This window comes from Oncorhynchus gorbuscha, linkage group LG05 (genome assembly GCF_021184085.1).
Source record: "Oncorhynchus gorbuscha isolate QuinsamMale2020 ecotype Even-year linkage group LG05, OgorEven_v1.0, whole genome shotgun sequence".
In the NCBI taxonomy this organism is placed as follows: domain Eukaryota; kingdom Metazoa; phylum Chordata; class Actinopteri; order Salmoniformes; family Salmonidae; genus Oncorhynchus; species Oncorhynchus gorbuscha.
Window position 1 is genome coordinate 45,486,233 of NC_060177.1, and position 12,397 is coordinate 45,498,629.

Below are 12,397 nucleotides of genomic sequence, written 5' to 3' on the forward strand. Positions count from 1 at the left end.
TCAAATAAACGAGAGAAGGGAGCTAGCAATAGTACCATCTGTGCAGGTAGAATGCTAGTGTAGTTACCTTGCCGTCCAGCGAGCTAGCCAAGTTAGCTTATGTTTAGCAGCGTGGGCTAACCAGGTCTCGATAGCTAGCAATGTGATGCTAGCTACCACCGCTGATTGAAAAGTTGAAAACGAATACTACGTTCCTTTCAGTCAGTACTCAACACTATCGACAGGAGCTGAGGTCCTACATTTGGCATCATTAACGTAAAAGGTTTGCATGTGAACAGTTAAAACAGGGATCAGAGAGCTTCAGGAGCATAGTGATCTTCACAAAGAAGAGAGCAAGGATGACCAGAGGACGGGATGAGTGGCTTGTAAAGAGGGAGGGGCTTACTTTATTTGCCACTTGACCTGTCTGTCTCCGAAAGACGTTGTGTGATCGGTACTTCCTATTAGTGATCTGCCTTCAGTGAATCCCGTTGTTATACATCTAAAGGAGTATTTGAAAGAGAACCAATACACACAGTTTGAGTTGACTACTGTGAATGTGTGGTTCAGGCTGTAGGTTTGACTCTTGCATGCGCCACCTTAATATACTGTACAGTATATGACTGTAAGTCATCATTGGGATCATGACTAAAGTTTGAATGTCATCCTGTTTCTTTCTTTCAGTGAGCCAAAATAATATTTCTGACTGCATATACATCTGTGTAATGGCAGGTAAATCAGGTAAAGTTGATCATTTTTAGCATATTGGTTAGACGTTCTGTGGTAAATGGTGATTGTCTTCTGTCATTGTTGTGGGGGCTTTTCTAAACCAGTTATTGTAATATTCAGATTTCCAAACTGACATGGAAATGTATTGTAAATGTTCCATATTTAAAGTATGTGTGTAAAATCTAAAGTTTGGATGATTCATATTGGCTATATATTTTGTATAATTTTGAATAGCTTTTGCTCATTGATGACATTTATACATGAGTATACATATTTGTCTAACTATTTCAGATAAATACCTGTCTCAACTCTGGGAAGTTGACTCCATCATGCCTCTGTTCAATCAGACCATTACAGAAAGCGCACATAAAGGTATTTTTCCCTCTTAATACAAACACAGGCATGCACCCACATGTGCACAAACACACACAAGCAAGCACACAGAAACAGACACGCACGCACACATACAAGAGTGCACACACACACTTAATGAACTGCATGTTATCTCTATGTGGGGTGACATATCTCACAACACAAGACTACATTCTCCATAAAGTGGAGCAGCAAAACTACACTGACATCACAGCTGCCAATTTGAAGTTATGCTAAATTATTCTATTGTGTAAATGTGCGAGGCAGTTAAACGCCAAAGCAACAATTAAGTTCAAGATGACAGTTCCTAAAGAGAGAAAATCTCTCTCTCAAGGAGGTAGTCATATCTCAACTCACAAGATACCCATCGGTGAGTCAGCTTATTTCAATTTCTAAGAAACTACCATTTCTTATAAAAAATTAATATAAATGCTGCCCAATGCCAGACAGATCTCTCCATCTGGCCTTAGTGTGATACCAAGGGAGTGGACGTTATTTACAACAAGAGTTACATGGAGAAAATCGGACCTCTCTGAAATATAAATGGTTGAATGCTTGAAAAAAAACAAGTGACCTAAACCCAAAATAATAATTAAAACAAAGTGGATAGCACAGAGAATAGTCTACCGTTTAACCTCACTTCTTTGATGGACCAGAGCATTACATGCTGACCTGACCGCTCATCGTGCGCATGTTGATTTTATCCACCCACACCAGACGTGATCAGGACACACAGGTTGAAATATCAAAACGAACTCTGAGCCAACTATATTAATTTGGGGACAGGTTGAAATGCATTAAACATTTATGGCAATTTAGCTAGCTAGCTTGCTGTTGGTAGATAATTTGTCCTAGGATATAAACATTGGGTTGTTATTTTACCTGAAATGCACAAGGTTCTCTACTCTGACAACTAATCCACAGATAAAAGGGAAAACTGAGTTTGTTTCTAGCAATCTCTCCTCCTTCAGGCTTCGTCTTCTTTGGACTTTATATGGCAGTTGGTAACCAACTTCAAGGTGCATTTACTACTACCAACTGGACTGGAGTGTGAACCTCAATCACCCACGTGGGTAAATACTCCTAAAAATGGCACGTGGATATATGCTCCTAAAAACCAATGAGGAAACGGGAGAGGCAGGACTTGCAGCACGTCAAGGGTCACAAATAAAACCAAGTTTTACTTTAGCGCCTGGCTACGCAGACTATCGTCGACACGCACAAGCATTGTGGGTGCAACAAGTGGTGTGGTCAGCATGTTAGATATGCAGTTTTAGAAACTGTTCTTCGTCCTTTAATCATTACATAGCAACGCAGGAATTTTGATAGAACACAGGGCTGAGGGGCCAGAAGGTTGTGGGTTCACAGACCACCGTGGACAAAAGTAGCATTGAAAGATGTATTTTATGCTTAAAGCATTGCATAAATCAATCATCGTATTTGTAGGTCCGAGAAAAAAATGGCCTTTTATAAAAACGTCATTCAATTCTACATAATTTTATAAATTAGCAGATATATTTTCAAAACCACACAAATTACCAAAATTACAGTGAGATAGGCCTATGTGTTCATCTTATCATATTTCTCCAATGCCAAATCAGTGTCTCTTGTTTGCAACAAAACTGTCCCTGTTTGCAAACAATACAATCTGAGACATCATTAGGAATCTGAGCATGGTACTTTCAAAGGTTATGTCAAAGAAACAAAACACTGTTATCCCCATATGCATCGGAGTCATATCTTTCCCGGGTATTTTAAAATCAAATCAAATTTTATTTGTCACATACACATGGTTAGCAGATGTTAATGCGAGTGTAGCGAAATGCTTGTGCTTCTAGTTCCGACAATGCAGTAATAACCAACGAGTAATCTAGCTAACAATTCCAAAACTACTACCTTATACACACAAGTGTAAAGGGATAAAGAATATGTACATAAAGATATATGATGTGATGGTACAGAGTGATGGTACAGAGCGGCATAGGTAAGATGCAGTAGATGGTATTGAGTACAGTATATACATATGAGATGAGTATGTAAACAAAGTGGCATAGTTTAAAGTGGCTAGTGATACATGTATTACATAAAGATGCAGTAGATGATATAGAGTACAGTATATACGTATACATATGAGATAAATAATGTAGGGTATGTAAACATTATATTAAGTAGCATTGTTTAAAGTGGCTAGTGATATATTTTACATAAATTCCTATCAATTCCCATTATTAAAGTGGCTGGAGTTGAGTCAGTGTGTTGGCAGCAGCCACTCAATGTTAGTGGTGGCTGTTTAACAGTCTGATGGCCTTGAGATAGAAGCTGTTTTTCAGTCTCTCGGTCCCAGCTTTGATGCACCTGTACTGACCTCGCCTTCTGGATGATAGCGGGGTGAACAGGCAGTGGCTCAGGTGGTTGTTGTCCTTGATGATCTTTATGGCCTTCCTGTGACATCGGGTGGTGTAGGTGTCCTGTAGGGCAGGTAGTTTGCCCCCGGTGATGCGTTGTGCAGACCTCACTACCCTCTGGAGAGCCTTTCGGTTGTGGGCGGAGCAGTTGCCGTACCAGGCGGTGATACAGCCCGCCAGGATGCTCTCGATTGTGCATCTGTAGAAGTTTGTGAGTGCTTTTGGTGACAAGCCGAATTTCTTCAGCCTCCTGAGGTTGAAGAGGCGCTGCTGCGCCTTCTTCACGATGCTGTCTGTGTGGGTGGACCAATTCAGTTTGTCTGTGATGTGTACGACGAGGAACATAAAACTTAATACCCTCTCCACTACCCTCTCCTCTCCATCGATGTGGATAGGGGGGGTGTTCCCTCTGCTGTTTCCTGAAGTCCACAATCATCTCCTTAGTTTTGTTGACATTGAGTGTGAGGTTATTTTCCTCACACCACACTCCGAGGGCCCTCACCTCCTCCCTGTAGGCCGTCTCGTCGTTGTTGGTAATCAAGCCTACCACTGTTGTGTCGTCCGCAAACTTGATGATTGAGTTGGAGGCGTGTGTGGCCACGCAGTCGTGGGTGAACAGGGAGTACAGGAGAGGGCTCAGAGTGCACCCTTGTGGGGCCCCAGTGTTGAGGATCAGCGGGGTGGAGATGTTACCTACCCTCACCACCTGGGGGCGGCCCATCAGGAAGTCCAGTACCCAGTTGCACAGGGCGGGGTCGAGACCCAGGGTCTCGAGCTTGATGACGAGTTTGGAGGGTTCTATGGTGTTAAATGCTGAGCTGTAGTCGATGAACAGCATTCTCACATAGGTATTCCTCTTGTCCAGATGGGTTAAGTCAGTGTGCAGTGTGGTTGAGATTGCATCGTCTGTGGACCTATTTGGGTGGTAAGCAAATTGAAGTGGGTCTAGGGTGTCAGGTAGGGTGGAGGTGATATGGTCCTTGACTAGTCTCTCAAAGCACTTCAGTGAGTGCTACGGGGCGGTAGTCGTTTAGCTCAGTTACCTTCGCTTTTTTGGGAACAGGAACAATGGTGGCCCTCTTGAAGCATGTGGGAACAGCAGACTGGGATAGGGATCGATTGAATATGTCCGTAAACACACCAGCCAGCTGGTCTGCGCATGCTCTGAGGGCGCGGCTGGGGATGCCGTCTGGGCCTGCAGCCTTGCGAGGGTTAACACGTTAAAATGTTTTACTCACCTCGGCTGCAGTGAAGGAGAGTCCACATGTTTTGGTTGCGGGCCGTGTCAGTGGCACTGTATTGTCCTCAAAGCAGGCAAAAAAGTTATTTAGTCTGCCTGGGAGCAAGGCATCCTGTTCCGTGACTGGGCTGGTTTTCTTTTTGTAATCCGTGATTGACTGTAGACCCTGCCACATACCTCTTGTGTCTGAGCCGTTGAATTGCGATTCTACTTTGTCTCTATACTGACGCTTATTACAGCTGGTTTCTGACGCTTGTTACAGCTTGTTTCTAGCATAAAGCATTGCGGACCAAAGCACTGTTATAGATCACTTTATATAATTGGATCCATTTTATTTTCTTCAAAATCTTAAGCTAACATGCTTTTTGCCATTTTCTGTAAAGATGCACTACGCATCTGAAATTCAAAAAGTTTGCCTAATTTATGTGACAAAACAAGCAAGTATAATGTAGCAAATCATTGTACCATCTAAACCGCTGTGAAATGTATTTTCCATAACAAAAAAATATTGTATTGTCATGTGTTTGAAGCTGGTGTACAAAACCGAGAGTAAAAGTCACAAACACACTTAGGTAAGCATAGAAATAGCTCACATAGAACATATCTACCTCTTAACTTGCTTTCAATAAGAATAACATATCTGTAACTCACATTTTTGAGTGAATTTGGTCAGGTCGCCCCAAAATTGAAAAGGTAGGCCTAAGATACCCTCTCATATCCCATCAACTTGAGTCTTGGTTTTAACTTAACAGTCCTTCACTGACATGGAGGTTGGCTATTTAATGAATGCATAGTGGGTGGAGGAATTGAATGACAAATCTATGGATATTACAGCCTATAGCTTAATTTCATCTGTCAAACAGGTAGGCCTACTATCAGACCTCAGGATAAGACCCAGATGCAGACAGTTCGAATCACAGAAGTTTCTTAACAAAACAGGGGTCAGGCAACCAACAGGTCAAGGGCAGGAAAAGGTCAGTAATCCAGGGCAGTGTCAAAAGGTCCTGAACAGCAAGCAGGCTCAGAGCAGGCAGAATGGTCAGGGCAGGCAGAATGGTCAGGGCAGGCAGAATGGTCAAAACCGGAAGAACTAGAAAACAGACTGACGAGTACGGAATATCACGCTGGTAGGCTTGACGAGATAGGATAGACTAGCAATGGACAACCAGAAAACACAGGTATAAAAGCACAGAGCATAATGGGGAAAATGGGCGACACCTGGAAGGGGGTGGAGACAAGCACAAGACAGGTGAAACAGATCAGGGTGTGACACCTACCAGTTATTTATTAAATAGGCTCCAACATAAAGCCTACTTGTTGTTAGTAAAGTCTAATTAAAATGAAGACGACTTAAATGAATTACACGCCTTTTTCTCCCAAATTTAGTGGTATCCAATTGGTAGTTACGGACTTGTCTCATCGCTGCAACTCCCTTGTGGACTCGGGAGAGGTGAAGGCGAGAGTCATGCGTCCTCCGAAACACGACCCAATCAAGCCGTCCTGCTTCTTTACTCAATGCCCACTTAACCCAGAAGCCAGTCACATCAATGTGTCGGAAGAAACACCGTACACCTGGCGACCGTGTCAGCATGCATGCGCATGGCCCACCACAGGAGTCGCTAGAGCGCAATGGGACAAGGACATCCCTGCCGGCCAAACCTTCCCCTAAACCGGACCATGCTGGGCCAATTGTGCACCACCCCATGGGTCTCCCGGTCGCTGCCGGCTGCAAAAGAGCCTGGACTCGAACCAGGATCTCTAGTGGCACAGCTAGCAACTATAATGCAGTGCCTTAGACCACTGCACCACTCAGGAGGCGAATTTGCCTACTTTTAACACCATGAGCATGAACTGTCCATGTCCAATTGATTGTGCCACGGCTGCTGCTTAAAGTTTCAGCACCACAATGTCAGTTACTCGAATCTGGCTAATTTTGAGGTCAGTAGTATTTTGAGGTCAGTAGTATTTTGTGGGCAAGAAACATATAGTTTTTAATCAAATCAATTATAATAGTAGCAAGCTATCAAAGTTGAACTCCCGTCCTCATTCTCATCTTCGCGCTCTCCTTCTCAAACTGAATATATAGTCTATGGTCTATAGGCTAGTCCACGCGTAACCTAATATGCATTTTCTTTAACAAAGCCTAATCAAAAATCATTTTCAGAAGAATACTTTGACTCTCTAGACCTACACAGTACAGCCAGTGCTCAGGTTTGGAATATCCATTGCAGTATGTAATGCAGCCTAGTTTTATTTACACCATCCCAGAAGCTTCTCTGAGCATGCACTTTGTAGCCTATAGTTTATGAATTTTTTGATTGAGACCACATTAAATAGCCTACATCCACAATTCATATTGTGCGTACAGCGAAGAATCAGAGAGGAAGGGTGGCATCGGGCACACATCGATATGCACTGAATGTACAAAACATTAGGAGTTTCCTAATATTGAGTTGCACCCCCATTTCTCCTCAGAACAGCCTCAATTCGTCAGGGCATGGACACTACAAGGTGTCAAAAAATACTTCTCACAGTTGTCAAGTTGGCTGGATGTCCTTTGGGTGGTGGACCATTCTTGATACACACTGGAAACTTATGAGCATGAAAAACCCAACAGCATTGAAGTTCTTGACACACTCAAACTGGTGCACCTGGCACCTACTAACATACCCCGTTCAAAGGCACTTAAATCTTTTGTCCTGCCCATTCACCCTCTGAATGGCACACATACAGTACACAATCCATGCCTCAATTGCCTCAAGGCTTAAAAATCCTTTAACCTGTCTCCTCCCCTTCATCTGCACTGATTTTAGATTTAACAAGTGACATCAAAAAGGCATCATACCTTTCACCTTGATTCACCTGAACAGTCTATGTCATGTAAAAAGCATGTGTTTCTAAAGTTTTGTATGCTCGGTGTATAGCCTGATAAGCAACTCCTTCTAAAACACTGAGAAATATTGACATTTTATCAATTACAAATTCCATGACAGTCCCCTGTATTAGATTTAAAAAATACTAAACCCTCCCCTTGACTGAAATTGAAAAAACATGACCCTCCCCCATTTTCCTCCAGGTAACCATTCTGTCAATTTTGATCCGTCCCTAACCAGTAGAGTCCACTCCACTGCACATGGTAAGTTGTACATGCCATTAACTTTTTATTTACCAATGCCTTGTGTCATGATAGTACTGGTAATGGTCACTGTTTGTTCCATTTGAATGCAGATCATTGACAATAAACATTCTCTTAGTGCTCAAAGTTAATTCTGTATTCATAGTGAATACAGAATGCATTTTTTATAATCAATTATAGTAAATCATGCAAATTGCTGACAATCGTAAACAGAACTTTAACGTGATCTTGCAGCTACTGAACTAAAAACATACAGTTGTCAGAGACATAAGTCAGAAGTGTACATACACCTAAGCCAAATACGTTTACCGGTACTCAGTTTTTCACAATTCCTGACATTTAATCCTAGTAAAAATTCAAAGGGAATGTGGTCAATTAGGATCACCACTTTATTTTAAGAATGTGAAATGTCAGAATAATATTAGAGATAACGATTAATTTCAGATTTTATTTATTTCATTACATTCCCAGTGGGTCAGAAGTTTACATACACTCAATTATTATTTGGTAGCATTGTCTTTAAATGGTTTAACTTAGGTCAAACGTTTCGGGTAGCCTTCCACAAGCTTCCCACAATAAGTTGGGTGAATGTTGGCCCATTCCTCCTGACAGAGCTAGTGTAACTGAGTCAGGCTTGTTTGCCTCCTTGCTCACACACTCTTTTTCAGTTCTGCCCACAAATATTCCATGGGATTGAGGTCAGGGTGTCGTGATGGCCACTCCAATACCTTGACTTTGTTGTCCTTACACCATTTTGCCACAACTTTGGAAGTATGCTTGGGGTCATTGTTCATTTGGAAGACCCATTTGCGACCAAGCTTTAACTTCCTGGCTGAAGTCATGAGATGTTGCTTCAATATATACACATAATTTTCCTTCCTCATGATGCCATCTATTTTGTGAAGTGCACCAGTCCCTTTTGCAGCAAAGCTCCCCCACAACATGAGGCTGCCACCCCCGTGCTTCACATTTGCGATGGTGTTCTTTGGCTTGCAAGCCTCCCCCTTTTTCCTCCAAACATAACAATGGTCATTTATGGCCAAACCTTTCTATTTTTGTTTCATCAGACCAGAGGACATTTCTCCAAAAATTACAAATCTTTGTCCCCATGTGCAATTGCAAACTGTATTCTAGCTTTGTTATGGAGGTTTTGGAGCAGTGGCTTCTTCCTTGCTGAGATTGCTTTCATGTTATGTCGATATAGGACACGTTTTACTGTGGCTGTAGATACTTATGTACTTGTTTCCTCAAGCATCTTCACAAGGTCCTTTGCTGTTGTTCTGAGATTGATTTGCACTTTTTGCTCCAAAGTACGTTCATCTCTAGGAGACATAACACGTCTAAGTCACTAAGGAAGGAGACGCGTTTTGATGGCTGCGTGGTCCCATGGTGTTTATACTTGTACTATTGTTTGTGCAGATGAACGTGGTATTTTCAGGCATTTGTAAATTGCTCCCAAGGATGAACCAGACTTGTGGAGGTCTACATTTTTACATTGTGGAGGTCTTGGCTGATTTCTTTTGATTTTCCCATGATGTCAAGAAAAGAAGCACTGAGTTTGAAGGTAGGTCTTAAAATACATCCACAGGTACATCTCCAATTGACTCAAATTATGTCAATTAGCCTATCAGAAGCTTCTAATGCCATGACCTAATTTTTTGGAATTTTCCAAGCTGTTTAAAGGCACAGTCAACTTAGTATATGTAAACTTCTGACCCACTGGAATTATGATACAGTGAATTATAAGTTAAATAATCTGTCAGTAAACAATTGTTGGAAAAATGACTTGTGTCATGCATAAAGTAGATGTCCTAACCAACTTGCAAAACTATAGTTTGTTTACAAGTAATTTGGGGAGTGGTTGTAAAATGAGTTTTAATGACTCCAACCTAAGTGTATGTAAACGTCTGACTTCAACTGTATGTATTATTGGCCTCCTCCTGATGAGTAACATTTTCAGTAACAAGCTCTGTAAAAGCAATGTACAGCAGCAATGAATGACCTTAAATCTGTCCATGTTTGACTAGTATCTTCCACAGCCTCAGAAATGACCTCTACAGCTCCACCGACCACAACCAGTAGAACCAGAACCACATCCTTCTTGACCTCAACAAGAGCTCAACCCACCACAACCACACCCTCACCGACTACAAAGACCAGAACCAGAACTACAGGTCGACCGACCTCAATATCAGTTCCTACCACTACAAGCAGAACTACAGTCCTAATGACCCCAACTACAGCCCTTCCGATCACAATCACAGCCCAACCAACCATAACCATAGCCCCACCGTCCACAACCACAGCCCAACAAAGTAGATCTACAGCCCTACTAACCACAACCCAATCAACCACAGACCGACCAACCACATCTACAGCCCTACCAACCACAGCCCAACCAACTACAGCTTTACCAATCCCAGCCCTACTGCCTACAACTACAGTCCTACCCACCACAACCACAGCCCAACCAACCACAACTACAGCCCTACGAATCATGACCACAGCCACGCCAACTGCAGCTCAACCAATTCCAACCTCAGTGCAACCGACCAAAGTCCCATCATCCACAACCACAGACCAACTGACCACAACAGCTCAACCGACTACAACCACACCACAACTGACCACAGTCCAAGTGACGACAACCACAACCCAACTGACCACAACCACAGACCAACCAACCACAGCCTTGCTGTGGCCAACCACACCCACAATCAGATTCCGAATGACCACAACCCCATCGACCATAACCGCAATCCTGATAACCGCAACCAAAGCACAACCAACCACAGACCCACCAGCCACAGGCCAAGCTATTACAACCACACAACAACTGCCCACAGCCCAACAAACTACAACCACAACACAACTAACTACAACCACAGCCCCATGGACCATTACCAATGTAACCACGACCGCAACCAGAGTGATCACCAAAGCACCCATCACAGAGAAACCAGGTAAGTCATCAAGTATACTAATGCAAGGGATGAATACTTAGTCTGGGTTCCATTCTGTTTCTGCTTTGCTGCAAACTCCTTATGGAATTGTCATGCCAACATTTTTTGGCTTGACAGAAATCAGGTATCCATCCAATCTTTTTATGCGAGCAAGGTACAAGTCGGATAAAAATGTCATGACAGGCCAGATAGGAACATAACATTTTTCGGGAAAACGTAAAAAATGTCGATAATACAAAATACGCTAAAGGTGGGATCTTTTTGTGTCTGTAAAAATAATTTGTCGAGAATGTCGGTGGAAACCCTTTTATGTGTCAATATTTATATAATAAGCATCATATCGATGTAAACGTGGAGTCACGAGATGACATGTGGTGTGGTCCTCCCACTACGACTAGTCGGGAAAGCATGCAGTTTATTATTATTTATTTATTTCACCTTTATTTAACCTGGTAGGCCAGTTGAGAACAAGTTCTCATTTACAACTGCGACCTGGCCAAGATAAGCAAAGCAGTGCGACAAAAACAACAACACAGAGTTACACATAAACAAACATAAAGTCAATAAACAATAGAAAAATCAATGTAAATTGTGTGCAAATGTCGAAGATTAGGGAGGTAAGGCAATAAATAGGCCATAGAAGCGAAATAATAACAATTTAGCATTAACACTGGAGTGATAGATGTGCAGATGATGATGTGCAAGTAGAGATACTGGGATGCAAAAGGATAAATAACAATATGGGATGAGGTACGTAGTTGAGTGTGCTATTTACAGATTGGCTGTGTACAGGTACAATGATCGGTAAGCTGCTCTGACAGCAGATGCTTAAAGTTAGAGGGAGATATAAGACTCCAGCTTCAGTGATTTTTGCAATTCGTTCCAGTCATTGGCAGCAGAGAACTGGAAGGAAAGGCGGAAAAACGAGGTGTTGGCTTTGGGGGTGACCAGTGAAATACACCTGCTGGAGTGCGTGCTACGGGTGGGTGTTGCTATGGTGACCAGTGAGCTGAGATAAGGCAGGGCTTTACCTAGCAAAGACTTATAGATGACCTGGAGCCAGTGGGTTTGGCGATGACTATGTAGCGTGGGCCAGCCAACGAGAGCATACAGGTCGCAGTGGTGGGTAGAATATTGGGCTTTGGTGACAAAACGGATGGCACTGTGATAGACTGCATCCAGTTTGCTGAGTAGAGTGCTGGAGGCTATTTTGTAAATTACATCGCCAAAGTCAAGGATCAGTAGGATGGTCAGTTTTACGAGGGTATGTTTGGCAGCATGAGTGAAGGAGGCTTTGTTGTGAAATAGGAAGATGATTCTAGATTTAATTTTGGATTGGAGATGCTTAATGTGAGTCTGGAAGGAGAGTTTACAGTCTAACCAGACACCTAGGTATTTGAGTAGGGTTGTAGATATTAGACTATAGATGAAATAAATGATGATGATCATCACAGGTTGGTGCAAGGTGATGAGCTTGATCCTTCTTTCCAAAAAATATTAAAGGTCTTAATCTGATGACATGATCATTGATGCTTGCCTGCCATTTGATCAAAAAAATTGCTCTTTTGTCCAT

The 12,397-nt window shown here is 42.4% G+C and overlaps 1 protein-coding gene across 7 annotated transcripts in view; it reads left to right on the plus strand.

Annotated features, from left to right (window-relative positions):
• LOC124035964 (HERV-H LTR-associating protein 1) overlaps positions 1–12,397 on the plus strand; it is an 82,894-nt gene that overhangs the window by 31,699 nt on the left and 38,798 nt on the right. For 6 of the 7 annotated variants that reach the window (XR_006838819.1, XM_046349960.1, XM_046349961.1 and 3 more), the window contains 4 exons: positions 664–720; positions 1,000–1,080; positions 7,802–7,861; positions 9,889–10,824. Coding sequence is in view for 6 of the 7 variants with exons in the window: in XM_046349960.1 (XP_046205916.1) it covers positions 664–720; positions 1,000–1,080; positions 7,802–7,861; positions 9,889–10,824 (1,134 nt within the window). In the remaining variant the exon portion in view is untranslated. The remainder of the gene's footprint in view (positions 1–663; positions 721–999; positions 1,081–7,801; positions 7,862–9,888; positions 10,825–12,397) is intronic. The other variant, XM_046349958.1, reaches the window with a different exon arrangement.